At 44.2% G+C, this 21123-nt stretch overlaps 1 protein-coding gene across 2 annotated transcripts in view; it reads left to right on the top strand.

The window, feature by feature from the left end:
- Window positions 1-21123, top strand: part of IL18RAP (interleukin 18 receptor accessory protein) — a 62620-nt gene that overhangs the window by 22589 nt on the left and 18908 nt on the right. For both annotated transcript variants that reach the window (XM_073614760.1, XM_073614759.1), the window contains 3 exons: window positions 1150-1327; window positions 9923-9991; window positions 12774-12897. In XM_073614760.1, coding sequence (XP_073470861.1) covers window positions 1150-1327; window positions 9923-9991; window positions 12774-12897 — 371 coding nt within the window. The remainder of the gene's footprint in view (window positions 1-1149; window positions 1328-9922; window positions 9992-12773; window positions 12898-21123) is intronic.

Below are 21123 nucleotides of genomic sequence, written 5' to 3'. Positions count from 1 at the left end.
GCTCCTTCACCTTCCGTTTGAGGATGCATCACAGATGCTCAATAGGGTTTAGGTCTGGAGACATGCTTTGCCAGTCCATCACCTTTACACTCAGCTTCTTTAGCAAGGCAGTGGTTGTCTTGGAGGTGTGTTTGGGGTCGTTATCATGTGGGAATACTGCCCTGCGGACCAGTCTCCAAAGGGAGGGGATCATGCTCTGCTTCAGTATGTCACAGTGCATGTTGGCATTCATGGTTGCCTCAATGAACTGTAGCTCATTGAGCTAATGAAAATGGCTAATTGGGCCCAATTTGGACATTTTCAGTTAGGGGTGTACTCACTTTTGTTGTAATATGGCTTGCTTCACTGATAGTGACAGCCCTTTGGATCTCATATTGAGAGTTGACAGCAACAGATTCCAATTGCAAATAGCACACTTGAAATGAACTCTGGACCTTTTATCTGCTCTTTGTAAATGGGATAATGAGGGAATAACACACACCTGGCCATGGAACAGCTGAGCAGCCAATTGTCCCATTACTTTTGGTGCCTTAAAAAGTGGGAGGCACATATACAAACTGTTGTAATCCCTACACCATTCACCTGATTTGGATGTAAATACCCTCAAATTAAAGCTGAAAGTCTGCAGTTAAAGCACATCTTGTTTGTTTCATTTCAAATCCATTGTGGTGGTGTATAGAGCCAAAAAGATTAGAATTTTTTCGATGTCCCAATATTTATGGACCTGACTGTCTATCTATCTATCTATCTATCTATCTATCTATCTATCTATCTATCTATCTATCTATCTAAAAATAGATAGATAGATGGATAGATAGATAGATAGATAGATAGATAGATAGATAGATAGATAGATAGATAGATAGATAGATAGATAGATAGATAGATAGATATACAGTATATGTATACACAGACACATAGGTACTCACATATTATTATTATACAGACAAATGTTGTCCTATAAAGTATTATGCACTTTTTTAAAATAATGTTTAAACAATTATATACAGTATATGCTCTATGAATTGTGGTAAAATTCTTTGAAAGAGCACTTCGTTCTACAATACAAGACCTTCTTAATGTGAATATAGTTGGATTTCTAGAATTCTGTTTGCCATGAGTTTAAGAATATATTTTTTGTATTCTCAGAGTGACGAATTTGCATCTGTAACTTCCCCAGAAAGATATTCTTTAACAATTATTAATAATGTTATCCAACTTGAAAAGATCTACAAGGAGGATGTTGGAGTCTACACTTGTGATTTTGATGTTTATATTAATAGCAGCAAATGGATTGTAAGAGCAACCACTAAAATTGAAGTTGGTTGTAAGTATTGTCGCACATGCAGAACTTTTTCTATTTTAATAAAATGGTATTACAGTTATTTTAAAGACTGCGATTGCAAATATAAAGAAAACATTTTGTCTCATGCAGAACCTTTTATCTTTCAACATAAATATTCATATTACTAGTTAAATACTGTTATGTCTGAAATGGCCAGAATGCACATTCTGGCTGTGTGCTCATTATATATTTTCTGTGCATGCTCTTGCCTTCTGAGACTATCTGCCAGTGTTTGTAAGAATAGCAATATTTTATTTAATGTAATATCATATCCCTTATTACCACTATTGGGTTTTTACTTATTATCATAATATCACTTTTCACGATATCATCACTGAACATTTCTACATTGCTTTCTTTAGAATATATATATATATATATATATATATATATATATATATATATATATATATATATATATATATATACAGTTGTGCTCATAAGTTTACAATTTATGATTTCTTGGCCATTTTTCAGAGAATATGAATGATAAGACCCCTTTCACACTGGGGCACTTTGCAGGCGCTGTAACGCTAAAAATAGCGCCTGCAAAGCGCCCTGAAAGAGCCGCTGCTGTCTCTCCAATGTGAAAGCCCCGAGGGCTTTCACACTGGAGCGATGTGCTAGCAGGATGGTAAAAAAAGTCCTGCTAGCAGCATTTTTGGAGCGGTGAAGGAGCGGTTTATACACCGCTCCTTCACCGCTCCTTCCCATTGAAATCAAGTGCAACTATACTTCCGGCATAGCGCTGCTGAAGCAGCGCTTTGCAGTGGTTTTAACCCTTTCTCGGCCGCTAGTGGGGGGGGGGGGGAGCCACAAAATTGATGGTAAAGCGCCGCTAAAAATAGCGGCGCTTTATCGCCGACGCACCTACTGCCCCAGTGTGAAAGGGGTCTAACACAAAAACTTTTCTTTCACTCATGGTTAGTGTCTGGCTGAAGCCATTTATTATCAATCAACTGTGTTTACGCTTTTTAAATCATAATCACAACAGAAACTACCCACATGACCCTGATCAAAAGTTTACATACCCCAGTTCATACCGTGTATTACCCCCTTTAATATCAATGACAGCTTGAAGTCTTTTGTGGTATTTGTGGATGAGGCTCTTTATCTTCTCAGATGGTAAAGCTGCCCATTCCTCCACTGAGTGGCTCAATGATATTGAGGTCAGGAGACTGAGATTGCCACTCCAGAACCTTCACTTTATTCTGCTGTAGCCAATGACAGGTTGACTTGACCTTGTGTTTTCGATCATTGTCAAGTTGGAATGTCCAAGTACGTCGCATGCGCAGCTTCCTGGCTGATGAATGCAAATTTTCCTCCAGTATTTTTTGATAACACACTGCATTCATCTTGCCATCAATTTTGACCAAATTTCCTGTGCCTTTGTAGCCCACCCACCCCCCAAAACATCAGCGATCCACCTCCCTGTTTCACAGTAGGAATGGTGTACCTTTCATCATAGGCCTTGTTGACTCCTCTCCAAATGTAGTGTTTATGGTTGTGGCCAAAAAGCTCAATTTTGGTCTCATCACTCCAAATTACTTTGTACAAGAAGGTTTGAGGCTTGTCTCTGTGCTGTTTGGTGTATTGTAAGCGGGATACTTTGTGGTATTTGCATAGTAATGGCTTTCTTCTGGCGACTCGACAATGCAGCCCATCTTTCTTTAAGTGCCTTTAAGTGCCTCCTTTTTGTGCATCTTGAAACAGCCACACCACGTTTTCAGAAAGTCCTGTATTTCACCTGAAGTTATTTGTGGGTTTTTCTTTGCATCCCGAACAATTTTCCTGGCAGTTGTGGCTGAAAATTTAGTTGGTCTACCTGACCGTGGTTTGGTTTCAACAGAACCCCTCATTTCCACTTCTTGATTAGAGTTTGAACACCTCTGACTGCCATTCTCAATTCCTTGGATATCTTTTTATGTCCCTTTCCTGTTTTATACAGTTCAGCTACCTTTTTCCGCAGATCCTTTGACAATTATTTTGCTTTCCCATGAATCAGTATCCAGAAACGTCAGTGTAGCACTGGATGAAAGATGCAAGGGTCTGTCAGGAGTCCAGAAACTCACTGACCTTTTATACACACACACTAATTACACTAGTTACAAGCAAACAGTTCACAGGTGAGGATGGTTACCTTTACTAGCCATTCAAACCTCTTTGTGTCAACTTGTATGCATGTTATCAGGCCAAAATCACCAGGGTATATAAACTTTTGATTAGGGTCATTTGAGTTTCTGTTGCCATTATGGTTTAAAAAGAGTAAACACAGTTAATTGATAATGAATGGCTTCAGTCAAACACTAACCATGCGTGAAAGAAAAGTTTTTGTGTTATCATTCATAGTCTCTGAAAAATGGCCAAGAAATTATAAATTCTGCCAGGGTATGTAAACTTATGAGCACAGTGTGTATGTATATATATATATATATATATATATATATATATATATATATATACACACACTGAGCAAAATTATAAACGCAACACTTTTGTGTATGCCCCTATTTATCATGAGCTGAATTTAAAGATTTACGACTTATTCTATGTATACAAAAGGCCTATTTCTCTCAAATATTGTTCACAAACCTGTCTAAATCTGTGTTGGTGAGCACTTTTCCTTTGCCAAGATAATCCATCCACCTCATAGGTGTGGCATATCAAGATGCTGATTAGACAGCATGATTTTGCACAGGGGTGCCTTAGGCTGGCCACAATAAAAGGCCACTATATATATACACCCCTCACATTTTTGTAATTTTTTTATTATATCTTTTGTGACAACACCGAAGAAATAACACTTTGCTACAATGTAAAGTAGTGAGTGTACAGCTTGTATAACAGTATACATTTGCTGTCACCTCAAAATAACTCAACACACAGCCAATAATGTCTAAACTGCTGGCAAAAAAAGTGAGTACACCCCTAATTAAAAATGTCCAAATTGGGCCCAAAGCGTAAATATTTTTTGTGGCCACAATTATTTTCCAGCACTGCCTTAACCCTCTTGGGCATGGAGTTCACCAGAGTTTCACAGGTTGCCACTGGAATATCACGGAGCTGGTGGATGTTAGAGACTTTGCACTCCTCCACCTTCCATTTGAGGATGCCCCACAGATGCTTAATAGGGTTTAGGTCTGGAGACATGCTTGACCAGTTCATCACCTTTACCCTCAGCTTCTTTAGCAAGGCAGTGGTCCTCTTGGAGGTGTGTTTGGGGTTGTTATCATGTTGGAATACTGCCCTGCAGCACTCATGCAGCCCCAGACTATGACACTCCCACACCATGCTTGACTGTAGGGAAGACACACTTGTCTTTGTACTCCTCACCTTGTTTCCACCACACATGCTTGAAACCATCTGAACCAAATACATTTATCTTGATCTCATCAGACCACAGGACATGGTTCCAGCAATCCATGTCCTTAGTCTGCTTGTCTTTAGCAAACTGTCTGCTGGCTTTCCTGTGCATCATCTTTAGAAGAGGCTTGCTTCTGGGACGACATGCAGACCAATTTGATGCAGTGTGCGGCATATGGTCTGAGCACTGATAGGCTGAACTCCCACCCCTTCAAGCTCTGCAGCAATGCTGGCAGCACTCATATGTCTATTTCCCAAAGACAACCTCTGGATATAATGCTGAGCATGTGCACTCAACTTCTTTGGTCGACCATGGCGAGGCCTGTTCTGAGTGGAACCTGCCCTGTTAAACTGCTGTATGGTCTTGGCCACTGTGCTGCAGCTCAGTTTCAGGGTCTTGGCAATCTTCTTATAGCCTAGGCCATCTTTATGAGGAGCAACAATTCTTTTTTTTCAGATCCTCACTGAGTTCTTTGCCATGAAGTGCCGTGTTGAACGTCCAGTGACCTTTATAAGGGAGTGAGAGCTATAACTCCAAATTTAACACACCTGCTCCCCATTCACATCTGAGACTTTGTAAATCTAATGAGTCACATGACACCAGGGCGGGAAAATGGCTAATTGGGCCCAATTTGGACATTTTCAGTTAGGGGTGTACTCACTTGGGTTGCCAGCGGTTTAGACATGAATGGCTGTGTGTTGAGTTATTTTGAGAGGACAGAAAATTTACACTGTTATACAAGATGTACAAAAATATATAGTTTAATTATTTATTTTTATCAATTCACAAAATGCAAAGTCAGCAAGACATGCACGTGAGAGATCTAAATCAAGTCAATATTTGGTAGGATTAGCATCAGGTGTATGATTAACCAATTATACCAAGCAGATGCTAGTGATTAGGGATGGGTGAACAGTTCAGCCTGAGCAAAAGTTCGGGACGAACTTTGGTTGTTCGGATGTTCTGCGAACACCGAACAATATGTGGTGTTCGGGGTAAATTTGAAAGCTGCCGGAACACTGTTAAAGTCTATGGGACATTAACATGAAAACTCAAAAGTGTTCATTTTAAAGGCTTATATGCAAGTTATTATCATAAAAAGTGTTTGGGGACCCGGGTCCTGCCCCAGGGGACATGTAGCAATGCAAAAACATTTTTAAAAATGCCCATTTTTTCGGGAGCAGTGATTTTAATAATGCTTAAAGTGAAACAATAAAAGTGAAATATTCCTTTAAATTTCATACCTGGGGGTGTCTATAGTATGCCTGTAAAGTGGCCCATTTTTCCCGTGTTTAGAACAGTCCCTGCACAAAATGACATTTCTAAAGGAAAAAAGTAGCTTAAAAGTACTCGAGGCTATAATGAATTGTCAGTCCCGGCAATACAGATAAAAGTCATTGAAAAAAATGGCATGGGATCCCCCCAGTCCATTACCAGGCCTTTTGGGTCTGGTATGAATATTAAGGGGAACCACGAACCCAAATTTTTTAAAAAATTGCGTGGGGGTCCCCCCAAATTCCATACCAGGCCCTTCATAGTCTGGTATGGATATTAAGGGGAACCCTGCACCAATTTAAAAAAAAAATGATGTAGGGGTCCCCCTCAAAATCCATACCAGACCCTTCAGGTCTGGTATGGATTTTAAGGGGAACCCCGTGTCACAATTTAAAAAAATGGCGTGGGGCACCCCAAAAATCCATACCAGAGCCAGACCACGCAACCTGGCAGGCCGCAGGAAAAGAGGGGGGACGAAAGAGCAGCCCCTCCCTCCTTAACCGTACCAGGCCACATGCCCTCAACATGGGGTGGGTGCTTTGGGGTAGTTTTGGGGTGTTGATGGGGACAAGTGCCTCATCCCCACAACCCTTGCCTGGTGGTTGTGGGGGTCTGCGGGCAGGGGGCTTATTGGAATCTGGAAGCCCCCTTTAACAAGGGGAACCCCTCATCCCGGGCCCCCCCTGTTTGAAATGGTAACGGGTACATTGTACTCGTACTATTTCATAAGAAAAGTGTCAAAATGTTAAAAAAAAACTACAACACACACTTTGGGACAAGTCCTTTATTAAAAAAACAAAAAAAAAGTCCCACGAAGTCCATTCATCTTCTTCTCTCGCTCCGCTGACGGACCGAAAAAAAAAAACCCAATAGGCCATCACTGACGCGTCAGACAGTGGGAGCCTCCCATGGAGGCGGATCGGTGGTGGCCTATGGGTTTTTTTTTTTGGTCCTTAAGAGCGAGAGAAGAAGATGAATAGACATCGTGGGACATTTTTATTTTTTTATTTTGTAATAAAGGACTTGTCCCAAAGTGTCTCTTGTGGGTTTTTTTTAACATTTTGACACTTTTTTGTGAAATGGTACAGGTACAATGTACTCCTTACCATTTCAAACAGGTGGGGCGGAATTTGGCGGTCATCTTATTAAAGGGGCTTCCAGATTCAGATAAGCCCCCCGCCCACAGACTCCCACAACCACCAGGCAAAGGTTGTGGGGGTGAGGCCCTTGTCCCCATCAACATGGGGACAAGGTGCTTTGGGGGGCTACCCCAAAGCACCCTCCCCATGTTGAGGGGATGTGGCCTGGTACGGTTCAGAAGGGGGGGCGCTCTCTCGTCCCCTCCTCTTTTCCTGCGGCCTGCCAGTTTGCGTGCTCGGATAAGGTTCTGGTATGGATTTTTGGGGGGACCCCTACGCCATTTTTTTTTAATTTTGAGGCGCGTGGTTCCCCTTAAAATCCATACCAGACCTGAAGGGTCTGGTATGGATTTTGAGGGGGACCCCTACGCCATTTTTTGAAAAAAATTTGGCATAGGGTTCCTCTTAATATCCATACCAGACCTGAAGTGCCTGGTATGGAATTTGGGGGGACCCCCACGCATTTTTTTTTTTAATTTTGGTTCGGGTTCCCCTTAAAATTCATACCAGACCCAAAGGGACTGGGATGGACTGGGAGGACCCCATGCCATTTTTTTCAATGACTTTTATCTGTATTGCCGGGACCTGACAATTCATTATAGCCGCTAGTACTTTTAAATGGCTTTTTTTCCTTTAGAAATGTCATTTTGTGCAGGGACTGTTCTAAACACGGTAAAAATGCGCCACTTTACAGGCATACTATAGACACCCACCAGGTACAAATTTAAAGGAATATTTAACTTTTATTGTTTCACTTTAAGCACTATTAAAATCACTGCTCCCAAAAAAACGGCCATTTTTAAAACTTTTTTTGCATTGATACATGTCCCCTGGGGCAGGACCCGGGTCCCCAAACACTTTTTATGACAATAACTTGCATATAAGCCTTTAAAATAAGCACTTTTGATTATTCATGTTCGTGTCCCATAGACTTTAATGGTGTTCTGCCGGATTTTTTGCCTGTTCGGTATGTTCTGGTGCGAACCGAACCGGGAGGGGGGGGGGGGGGGCGTTCGGCCCATCCCTACTAGTGATCATCAATTTCATATGTAGGTTGAAACATAGTCTCTAACTGAAACAGAAACAGCTGTGTAGGAGGCCTAAAACTGATTGAGATACAGTCAAACTCTGCTACTAAGGTGAGGTTGCAGAACACAGTTTCATGTCACACGTCATACACCATTGAAAGGCTAAGAACAGTAATTAGACACAAGGCAGTTATACTGCATCAGTAAGGTCTTTCCCAGGCAAAAATGTCAAAACAGACTGAGGTTCAAATATGTGCTGTCCAAGCACTTTTGAAGAAGCACAAAGAAACAGGCATAGTTGAGGAACGTAGATGCAGAGGTCGGCCAAGGACACTTAATGCAGCAGTTGAAAGACACATCATGCTTACTTACCTTTGATATCTGAAGCTGTCCAGCAGTACCATCAGCACAGAACTGGTGGAAACCGACGGGGCTCAGGTACACCCATCTTCTGTCTAGAGAAGTCTGGCCAGTGATCTTCATGGAAGAATTGCAGCCAAAAAGGCATACCTCTGATGTGGAAGCAAGGCTAAGCAACTCAACTATGTATGAAAACATAGGAACTGGGGTGCAGAAAAATGGTAGCAGGTGCTCTGGACTGATGAGTCAAAATTTGAAATATTTGGCTGTAGTAGTTTGTTTGCCAAATGGCTGGAGAGTGGTACAATAATAGTGTCTGCAGGAAACAGTGAAGCATGGTGGAGGTTTCTTACAAGTTTGGGCCGGCATTTCTGCAAATGGAGTTGGAGATTTGGTCAGGATCAATGGTGTCCTTAATGCTGAAAAATATAGGCAGATAATTATCCATCATGCCATACCATCAGGGAGGAGTGTGATTGGCTCCAAATTTATTCTGCAGCAGGACAACGACCCCAAACATACAGCCATTGTCATGAAGAACTATCTTCAGTGTAAAGAAGAACAAGGAGTCCTAGAAGTGATGGTTTGGCCCTCACAGAACCCTGGTTCAACATCATTGAGTCTGTGTGGGATTACATGAAGGGGCAGAAGGATTTGAGGCAGCCTACATTCACAGAAGATATGTGGTTGGTTCTCCAAAATGTTTGGAAAACCTTACTTGCCAAGTTCCTTCAAAAACTGTGTGCAAGTGTAACTAGAAGAATTGATGCTCTTTTGAAGTTAAAGGGTGATCACGTCAAATATTGATTTGATTTGGATTTTTCTTCTGTTCATTTACTTTCCATTTTATTAATTGATAAGAATAACCTAGTGACACTTCTATTCTGAAAGGGTTCTTAATTTACAGCATTTTTTTAACACCTGCCTAGGATTTTTTTACTGTACATAATGTATAGTATTTAAAACAGACCTAGCGCTATTAAAAAAAATTTACTTACCTTCCACTCGGTCTCCACCCACAGCACATGGGAGAGGGTGTGTCTTTATCTTTCCAGAAAGATCCTGGGAATGATGAGCATCCCACATCTTACAATATGTAAGACATTGTTGAAGCATTTGGAATACTGAGCATTCCCATGATCTCACCATGACGTCACCCTTTTCTAGTATACAATCCAGTGTTAAGGTAAGAATATTATCTATCTTATTTATCTTTTTTTTTTTTTTTACTGGTATGATCCAGTATTTTGACATGGGGGCATGGGGGGCCTGATGTAATAAACAAACGTTTTTTATTTTTAGTGCAAGGTCCACAATAATATAAAAGGGTGATATGTAAGATATGTAAGATGCACTAAAATGTACACTACTTATGAAACACTCTGTTGATTTCATATACTTTATATTTTAGTACCAGACACAGAAAAGCCTCCAGAAATTTTGGGCCCATCCAATGGAACGATATTAACTGCAGAAATTGGTAAATACACATATTTATATATTTTAATTTATATGTCTAATTTTGGTAATAATTTGATGAAATATTTCCATGTAATATCTGTAAAATATGTGAGCTCACCAATCCCAACCCCCACAAACACACAAACATGGAAAAAAGAAACCATAGAACAAAGAAATATTGCCCACCAATATGATTTCTTATTTTTTTATATTTTTTTAAAGAAGATTTATTTGGTTTTTGCAAAAAAAAAAAAAAAAAAAAACAATATTCAGTAAGATTTCTTTTCAGTGAAAGGAAATGATGCAATACACAACTTGCCCTGCGAATAAATGATATACAGATCATCAAAATGGGAAAGTGAGGGTCCACATGAAAAAATGTGTAGGTGGGGAAAGGGGAGGGGAGTGATCCTTAATCAAATTTACATTGCCAGAGCAAACAAGGAGCTCAAATATTCTAATAAATGTACATAAATCATGCATGCATAGCTTGAATGTGCGGAGTGGAATGTGAAACATTAGTAAACTATGGTCTCTCCAAAGGTTCCCTTGTTCCTGTATTTCCGCCAATGTAGCAAGTAAAGAGCCAGGCCTTGTGATATTGTAGAAGAGTAGCCTGAGTCCTGTGTAAGTCTTGGTTGGGAGCATCGAATGATCTGCATAGCAGGAGGAAAATGTTCTTGTGAGGGTGGATTCCTGTGATTGTTGCCACTAAGAATTCAACTTGGTTCCAATAGCGCACAATGGAGGGGCATGACCAAAACCTGTGTAATAGAGAAGGTTTGTGACTTTTGCACAGTAGGCGGTGAGAGCGGTCAGGGGGTGCTGTGGATTTCAGGTGGATGTAAGCCCGGTGGAGGATTTTAAACTGCTGTTCACGCCAGAATTCATTTGTTACATAAGTGCACATGGTTTTGTAGCCTGCTAGAATAATGGTATGCACCTCCGGGGATTGTGGGTCTTTGTTCCAAGAGGTAGAAGTGACAGAGTGGGCTGCTGAATAATGAGAGGGGGAGGCCTGACCAGTTTTCTAGTTCCACAATAATTTTGTGTATAACAGGAAGGAAATTGAGTTGGTAAAGCGACAAAGGTGATTTTCCTATTTTTATCCCTACATAGCTGATATGGTTTTTGGCAGTTGGGAAAACCAAGTTAGCCACGGGGGGGTGGGGGGGGGGGTGGGGTGGGGGGGAGTAGTGGGGGGTTTATCCAGTAGGCCGTTGAAGAAGCGGGAGACCTCTGCCTGTAGCCTGTCTGCTTCGATCGATTCCGGGAGGCCTCGCTTTCTCACTTTTAGAAAAAATGAATCTCAGGCCTGAAGTGGCTCTGAATGTTGTAAATATCTCTTGGATGTGTATTATGTCTGCCTCGGGTCTTGATGTGAAAAGCCATTTTTAACGTCGTGAAGATTGGAGTGGAAGCGTAAGAAATGTGACAGGGGTTCAAGTGCTGGATTAAACAGAAGGGGGGATAGGGGGCACCCTTGCCTAGTGCCTTTGTGCAAGTGTATACTATTGGGGAAGTGACCTGCAGCAATCACATTGGCAGCTGGAGCGGAGTACATGGCATTTATTTAGATGTAGGAATGGGCCTGTGAAGCTAAACTTTGACAGGACCAAGCTCAACCAGTGAAAGCTGACATTGTCAAATGCCTTTTCAGCATCAAGTGTGACTATAGCAGTCTCATCAGATGGATTGCCATTTCTAGCACTGCCAGGACTTTTTGGATCTTGAATGTAGCGGACGTCCCTTGGGTAAAACCCGCTTGGGAAGGGTGGATAAGAGATGACATAATGTGTGCAAGCCTGTTCGCTATGATTTTGGGTAGAAGCTTGAAATCTAAATTGAGCAGGGAAATCGGGCGGATGAGTTTTATGTGGGTTTGGAGTCCTGAGGGTAAATATTGATTCCCATCTAATATCTTTTGGTAGACTAACATCAAAAACTAGGGGCTATGGTTTCCATAGAAAGCTTATGAAATTCAGATGTATACCCGTCTGGGCCATATTGCCTGCGTGTGGACCTGGCAGGGATAGCTCTAATCGCAGGGCTGCAGAGGGGGCAGAAGAGCCGTGGACTATGAATTTGTCCATCTGCTGCTATCACCGAACCAGCATGAGGGAGACTGAGGGCTGCTCACTGGCGTGTTTTGCCGGATTTGTATGCGGGTAAGTCCTGGAGCCGCCATTTCTCATTCCCTCACATGTGGTGCCGGAACCGGAAGTTGTTAATTGCAACGATTTCTTATTTAATTTCCCCACTGCATCTTCGTTTCCCATTTTCTTTTCATTCACTTGTCATAAATTGCCCCAATGTGCTTTTTCCATTTGGTTGTTTCTTGTTAGAAAGAGAATTTAGTCTTTTAGTATCGGGACTGTAGGTATTTTATCTATTTTCTGAAGAAGCTGAAAAAGTACATGGAATATTTACTCACATTTAATATAGCTAATTCTGATGAAAGGAATGCTGCTTATGGTATCATCAGTATTAATGGTAAGTGGAGGGTGATAATCAGTCAGACAAGCAGATATTAAAAATATGACTACCGTAAATGACCAAGTGAATGAACTAATAAATTGGTCTCCTTACTATTTCACAAAGTAATTCCTTACCGGTTTGTAAAATGTGATATTGTACCTAGAGGCTTGTTGCTGATTGGTTTGTTATTCTGCAAAGTCCATACCTGGTAAGCCTATCCACTCATTACTAAACATAATCCTGGGCTTATCCCTAACCTATGCCTATATTGTCAGATTTTATGAGGATTTTAGGAGTTTTTTTAACCCACCTTTTCTGTACAGGCAAACCCTTAAACCTAACTTGTAGAATTCGATTTGGACCTGAAAGTTGTTTTAATCCAGTAATTAAATGGAAAAGTATGTATCCTAATTATGAAAAAGAACATTCTGGAGGAAAAGAACTTTGGTAAGACAAACAATATAATGGCATATCTTTTACCATTTTACCCTATTCTAAGCTTTCTTCTTCCAGGTACTACAATATACGTTTAGTTGCACTAAAGGTATACTTAAAACACCTAGCTATGAACAAGGCACACCTGAATAATGATCTGAATAATGGTCTCTGACTTTTGTGTCATGTGATTATTGTAGACTAGTCTCAACATCCTTTGTATCCCTTTCCCCTATAGCTCAATTGAGTGAATTTATCCACAGATATCCAGACAGGTTGACAAATGAGGAAAACAAAATAATAAAAACATGTATCACAATTTGTAAATTTTGGTGTTGCCCCTCCAACCCTGCTTCCTGAAGACTGGCCTATGAGTACCATTAGAGCATATACAGTGTTCACTTACAATAGGTATTATAATCATATATAGTAAAGTATTATACTTTGCTTTTAATCATACTCTGATATATATAAAGTGATATTAAACCTTCTTTTTTTGCTTTAAAATAATAAACATGTCATACTTACCTGCTCTGTGCAATGGTATTGCACCGCACAGCCCTAGGTTCACTGCTGGTGCTTCTGGCTCCTCCTCTTCGGCAAGTGCCCCCCAAAGAAAGCTACTTCCTATGGGGGCACTCGTGTGGGCTTACTCTCACTCCTCCCTGACTCCATCTATTTTAAAATAATAAGCATGTCATACTTACCTGCTCTGTGCAATGGTATTGCACAGCGCAGCCCCGATTCTCTTCTTCTCCGGTCCGCTACCAGCGCTTCTTGCTCCTCCTCTTCGGCAAGTGCCCACATAGAAAACTACTTTCTATGGGACATTCACGTGGGCTTGCTTTCAATCCTCCCTGACTGCATCTATTGACACAGACAGGGAGGCTGGCCCCTCCCACAGTTGCCCTGTCACAAAATTTGATTAACAACAGTAAGAACCAATAGCTCCTGCTGCTATCAATCTGCCCAGTCAGAAGGGAGAGAGAGGTGAAAGCCGCTGCTCTCGTGCACATTACTGGATCGACATCAGGCTCAGGTATGCATAAAGGGGGATGGGGGGGGGGATCTTTTAGCACAGAAGTTTTTTTTTACCTGAATGAATAGAATGCATTCAGGTAAAAAAAACTTCAAAAAACACAGTCACTTCCAGCGCTAATAGGTCTTCCAAAGTGTGGAGTAGCAGATGTCAGATAAAATGGTGGTGTGAAAGGTATATATGATTTCCCAAAGGAACTACAAGAAAAACAGAAATGGAAGGTGTGCACACCTAGTGCATTACCAGAGATAATTTATTAATAAGACATTTTTGTATAAAAGTGGGTACTCACAAAATGCAACTGACAAAAGGTCATAAACACAGTGCATGGACATGCACAGAACATGGGGTACAGCTAACATGCTCAAGGTAGGCTCTGAGGAAGGGGTGTGCCCCCGAAATATTCCCCCCTCAAAAAGTTGGGAGGTATGCACATTGTGCATAATGGAAATGATTTACTACATGAATAGAGGCTGTTCAGTGTTCACTTTGAACACCCAATCAAATGCTAGCAAAAATCTGTTTTTTTTTAACCCCTTCATGACAGAGGGTAAAACAAATCTTAATGCCTTTTTCTCTATTTAAGAGGAGAAAACACAGGGGTGGGCTGTACAGTGATTGATCACTGTGGTATCCACTTATAGACTATCACAGTTCTGGCCTTCCTGTTCACGATCAGCTCAATGAGAGCTCGGTCTATGTGCTGGGAGTGTGTTATGCAGTGCACTATCAGCACAAATTATATGTGGTCCTGCAGATAAAAACCCACTTGCATGAGGCTGCGCGTGATTAGAAAGGAAGTTCAGGATTTATAAAAAGAAATGTTTATATTTACCTAGGTGGATGCAGTGTCGATCCGATGCTGCATTTGTCCTCCACCAGTTTTGCACTGAGAACTGAGCAATGAAACACCGCTAATTTCTCAGTTCCCCCCCTTCTCCACTCAGTGACTGTCAGTCAGTGATTATCTGCTCTTCCCTCCAGCACTCACTGGAGCACTGGGCTGTGGAGAGGGCAGGAGGGGCTGACTCATACTCTCTGGGGATCACAGAGAGGGCTTTAGCCTGCTGAAAATGGGTCACAGGGCTATAAAAGGAACTGCACTACAGTGATCCTCAGGAGAAGCATGGCCAAAAAAGCTTAGGCCATACTTCTCCTTTAACCACTAGCCTACCGCTCATTGTCATATGACATCTGGACGGTAAGGCTCTAGTTCTGGGCGGACATCATATGACGTGAACCCGTTTAAACAGGGCATGTACTGTCGGTGGCGGCGTGTCACCGAGACACAGCTCGTCACCGATAGGGGTGAACAGCCACTGGGCATGGCTGTTTACCACGTGATCGGCCGTGACTTCATGGTAACTTCCCACATTACACGGCGCATTGGCCAGGGCTGTGTACCACGTGATTGGCTGTGATCCATCCATTTAATGTAAACACAGAGCGGTAACTAGCTGTTAGCAGCTCTTCTCTCCTCACACAATGTTTCCAGTGTGAGGAGAGAAGAGCTAGGAGCAGTGAGTTACAGATCTATGTCTGCACCAACACCACACCTGTCCTATCGCCCCCCCAATTGTCATCTGTCACCCAACAGTCACCCCATAAAAGTGCACCTGTCATATAAGAGACTGCCATCAGTGACCATCAGCGGTGCAACCGTCACCCATCAGTGACCGTGCCCTGTCCCCCATCACCCATCAGTGACCCTGCCCTGTCACCCGTCACCCATCAGTGACCGCTCCCTGTCACCCATCACCCGTCACCCATCAGTGACCGTGCCCTGTCACCCGTCACCCATTAGTGACCATCAGCGGTGCACCCGTCACCCATCAGTGACTGTGGCCGTCACCCATCAGTGACCGTCAGCGGTGCACCCATCACCCATCAGTGACCATGGCCTGTCACCCATCACCCGTCACCCTTCAGTGACTGTCGCCTGTCACCCATCCGTGACCATCACTCATCACCGTCCGTGGCCTGTCACTCATCAGTGACAATTGCCTGTCACCCATCAGTGACCATCGCCCATCACATCATCATCACCTATCAGTGAACGTCACCTGCCACCCATCACACAGCCTATCAGTGAACGTCACCTGCCACCCATCACACAGCCCATCAGTGACTATCTCCTGCCACTCATCTGTCACCCGTCGCACAGCTACCCGCCACACAGCCATGTCCAAAAGAGTATATAACAGTGAGGAGGCATTCCAGATCCTCTCCATGACTGATGAGAGCATTGGGGAGTGCTCATCAGATTCCAATTCTGATTCCGAAACAAATTCGGCATTTGAACCGATCGAGAGTAGTAATGATTCGGATGAAGAATGGGTCCCTCCTAAAAAGGTACGTCGCTCTGGAAACCAGGCAGCCGCCAGCAACCAGGATTATATTCCCAGACCCAGTACCAGCACTGCCACCAGCAATAGGCCCCAGGAACAAAAGCCCAGTACCAGTGCTGCCGCCAGTGTCAGGTCACCTTGAGGCTAGGGGACAGATGTACACTGTTGGGATCAGAAGTGCACCACAAAGTAGTGGACCCTATGGCTGACTGCTGCGGATGGGAGTCAGGGTGGTAAGGAAGGCAGGGCCGCTGGAACACCAGCACGGATCCCACCGAGGTTAGAGCGTACGATTCCCTGGGGCGCGGAGTCCAAGAGCTAGCAGGTGTTCACCAGAGCCTCTAGTGGTGAGGATGGACTGGGCTGCAACTGGCTCCAGGTCGCGACCCCCAGGGTCCCCTAGCTCACACCCACAGTAGGCAACAGGAGGATAGGGATAGTAAGAGAATAAGCCAAGGTCGGGGCCACAAGCAGACAAGGACAACAGAGTTCACGCCAAGGTTCAGGGTCACAGGCAAACAGGGATAGTCTGGGACACGCCAAAGGTCAAGGTCACGAGCACACAGGAATAGTCGAGAACAGGCCAAAGTCGGTAACTGGAATCAGACACAGGAAACACAGCAAGTACACACGAAAGCTAACACACAATGGTTGATCAGCCCTGCTGGCTTGCAGTGCACAGGTTAATATAGGGTTCCCTGATAGGGCCTGGGGTGGGGCCATGCTTAGAGGAGAGGTTATAAAACTAGCCAGGTGAGGGTCAGCTGGTCTCTAGAGATGAACACATGAAGACAGGTAAGCTGACAGACAAACTCTATTGCATAACCATGACAGTACCCCCCCCTCTTTTGAGGCCTCCCCCTCCCCCGCCTGGGCCCTGGCTTAAAGGGAAACTCCAGATGAAACCTCCTCAACAGACGAGGCGCAAAGATCTCAGATGCAGTGATCCAAGGCATCTCCTCAGGACCTAACCCTTCCCAATGTACGAGGTACTGAAGAATGCCTCTACAGCACCGGGAATCCAGAACTTGACTAACCTTGACTAACTTGACTAACCTCATACTTTACTACATTATCCTCAGAGACCGAAACCGAGGTACGGAGAGGACGAGAGGACTTATTGAGGGCTAAAGGCTTCTTAGGAATGGGTAAAGGCATAAGAAGACCATCAGGAGTCTGAGTAGGGTCCCCCAAAACCTTAAAGATGAGCTGGACATCCAGCACAGGATCATCAGACTGGGCAGAAGTCAGTGGATCCCTGAGACCAGGTTGGTTAGAAAGTGATGTGTCACAGAAGTCAAGCTGGATAGCTTCACTGGGCATAGGCTGAATTGGTGCAGAGGCCGACTGAACAGCATTGCCAGGTGCAGCGACCACCAGAATCGCATCACAGGGCATAGCGACTATGGAACTGGTGGACGAGTCAGCCTGAGTGTGTGTCCAAGGGGGTCCAGGAACAGGCAAAGGTAAATGACCATGCAAACTGGAGTGAATGATTGGCTCAAGTTCACAGGTTGGCTCCTCATCCAGAGTGCCACATGACCCAGAAAGTGCCTCAGCCTGACTATTGCAGGAGAAATTCCAGAAAGAGCTATATGCAGCGGGAAAAGCAGAAGATACTGGGATGGTGGCAACAGGAAGTTTCTCTTTTGGGGTAACCTTGAGTAGGCAGGAAGAGGAACAGGAGGAACCCCAAGCCAGGATCCGTCCAGCAGTCCAGTCAATGTGTGGAGAATGGAACCGTAACCAAGGAAGACCTAATATGATAGGAGATGAAGCATTAGGTAAGACAAGGAAGGATATCCACTCCTGGTGGAGTGTCCCTACCGACATCTAACAGGGAGGGTCTGGAAGCGGATAGGACCCCCCTGGGAGAACAGTGCCATCAATCGCCAAGACCACCAATGGCGTTGAAAGGGGCAAAAGGGTAAGTCTCATGGAAGATGCAGTTTCCCAATCCATGAAATTGCCAGCGGCTGCGGAATCCAGATGTGCCGAGACGGAAAGGGAGGAAGCGCCGACATGAAGGAACACGGAAAGAAGAAGACGAGAAGGTGAAGGTGATACTTCAGGGTCTAATACTCCACCTTCCAGATGTATTAGCCCCGATCGTTTTTCCTGGACGAAGAGAACAAGTGTCACGAAAATGACCTTTGGCCCCACAATAGAGGCACAGGCCCAGAGTTATGCGCCTAGCGCGTTCTTCAGGAGTCAACTTGGTCCAGCCCAGCTGCATAGGTTCCTCAGCGGGCAGGGGGTGCTCCTTGGATCGAAGAGAAGGGACTGGGAGCTCAGGCTGCCTAAGGAACGGGGAGTGCTGGCGTCTTTTTTCCAGGGCCCTCTCCTGAAAGCGAATATCGATCTGGTTACACAAGGTGATGACACTGTCCAGATCAGCAGGAAGGGATCTTCCTGCTAATTCATCCTTCACTCTATCAGAGAGGCCATGTAAAAAGGTTGCAACTAGGGCCTCATTATTCCAGCTCAATTCAGCTGTGAGGATATGGAACTGAAGAGCATACTGTCCCACAGAAGCGGACTCTTGACGGAGATAAAAAAGAGCGCTAGCCGCTGAGGAGACACGACCTGGAGTCCCCAGAGTCCCCGGGCCAGAGCTGGCAGTTGTAATGAATGTGTGGCTGCGACTGGTGCGATAGGTGCAGCAGCACATAGCGGTTGAGGTTGTTGAAACGGGGGGTCCTAATAAGGCCTGAACCTGTTCAAAACGGGATTCCAAATCCTGAAGGAATCGCATCACTTTGGTCTAATGTGATTCCTGGGTCTCAAGTCTGCGAACTAAGCCCTGCAACGGATCATCTGCGAGTAGCGGCACATCAGCCGGGTCCATGGCTGATCAAACTGTCAGGTCACCTTGAGGCTAGGTGATAGATGTACACTATTGGGATCAGGAGTGCACCACAAGGTAGTGGACCCTACGGCTGACTGCTGCGGATAGGAGTCAGGGTGGTAAGGAAGGCAGGGCCGCTGGAACACCAGCACGGATCCCACCGGGGTTAGAGCGTAAGATTCCCTGGGGTGCGGAGTCTAAGATCCAGCAGGTGTTCACCAGAGCCTCTAGTGGTGAGGATGGACTGGGCTGCAACTGGCTCCAGGTTGTGACCCCCAGGGTCCCCCAGCTCACACCCACAGTAGGCAAAAGGAGGATAGGGATAGTAAGGGAATAAGCCAAGGTCGGGGCCACAAGCAGACAAGGACAACAGAGTTCACGCCAAGGCTCAAGGTCACAGGCAAACAGGGATAGTCGGGGACACGCCAAAGGTCAAGGTCACGAGCAGACAGGTGTAGCCAAGAACAGGCCAAAGTCGGTAACTGGAATCAGACACAGGAAACACAGCAAGTACACACAAAAGCTAACACACAATGGTTGATCAGCCCTGCTGGCTTGCAGTGCACAGGTTAATATAGGGTTCCCTGATAGGGCCTGGGGTGGGGCCATGCCTAGAGGAGAGGTTATAAAACTAGCCAGGTGAGGGTCAACTGGTCTCTAGAGATGAACACATGGAGACAGGTAAGCTGACAGACAAACTCTATTGCATAACCATGACAGCCAGCAATAGGCCCCAGGAACAAAGGCCCAGTACCAGTGCTGCAAATGCCCAGGCCCAGTACCAGTGCTGCCACATCACGCCTGAGTACTAGCACAGTGAATTCAACTCCCCCAACTACTGGAGTGTCAAGTCCCCCAAGAGCCAGGGCCACTACATACATGCCAGATGGTCTTGCCAACCCAACATGGCTGCCTTCTGACTCTGGATCACCAATTATTCCCCCTTTCACAGCACAGCCAGGTGTGCAGGCCAACATCCAAAATTTCACAGAGATTGATTGCTTTCATCTGTTTTTGCCGGACACTTTGCTGCAATTCATTGTGAACCAGACAAATTTGTATGCCCAGCAGTATATTGCCAACAACCACCAATCATCTTATGCCCGTCCGTTTGAGTGGAGAGATCTGAATTTGGAGGAGTTCAAATTGTTTTTGGGCCTTACCCTAAACATGGGGCTTACAAAAAAAATGAAGGACATGCCTATTGGTCTACCAACCCCATCCATCACACGCCCATGTATTCTGCCATAATGCCCAGGTCCCGATATGAGATGATTATTTCATTTTAACGACAACACCCAGTGCCCTCCCCGCAATCATCCAAATTCCGATAAGCTATATAAAATTCGCCCACTGATAAATTTATTTTGCCAACGATTTACAGAACTCTATGTCCTGGAGAAGCATATATGTGTGGATGAGTCCCTGGTACCATTTTCAGGCCGGCTAGGAATAAAACAATATATTCCTAGCAAAAAGGCCAAATACGGAATAAAATTTTACAAGCTCTGTGAGAGAGCCACGGGATATCTTTATGCGTTCTGCATATATCAAGGAAGAGATTCCCAGCTCCAGCCCCCTGAGTGCCGGCCTACATGGGCACAAATGGAAAAATCGTATGGAACCTGGCTTACCCACTTCTGAAAAAAGGATATCATATATACCTTGACAACTTTTATACCAGCCTGCCCCTTATCAGGCACCTATACATCGAAAAAACCCTGGCCTGCGGAACCTCAAGAAAAAATAGGAAGGGCTTCCCACAATCCATAGTAAACAAAAAGCTGCAAAGGGGGGAAAGAGCAACACTGAGAGGCAATGAAGTGCTTGCCTTGAGGTGGAAGGATAACAGGAACATGCACATGATATCCACCATTCATGATGACACTACAGTTGTAGCGAAGATGAGGTCCCATTGAAAAACCGACATGTGTCCAAGATTATAATCTCTACATGGGGGGGGGGGTGAATTTCAATGATCAAATGATTTAGCCCTATTTGAC

The sequence above is a fragment of the Aquarana catesbeiana genome, linkage group LG02, assembly GCF_042186555.1.
Source record: "Aquarana catesbeiana isolate 2022-GZ linkage group LG02, ASM4218655v1, whole genome shotgun sequence".
Taxonomy (NCBI): domain Eukaryota; kingdom Metazoa; phylum Chordata; class Amphibia; order Anura; family Ranidae; genus Aquarana; species Aquarana catesbeiana.
Note: the sequence above shows the minus strand (reverse complement) of the source record. Positions and strands in the feature narration are given on the sequence as shown.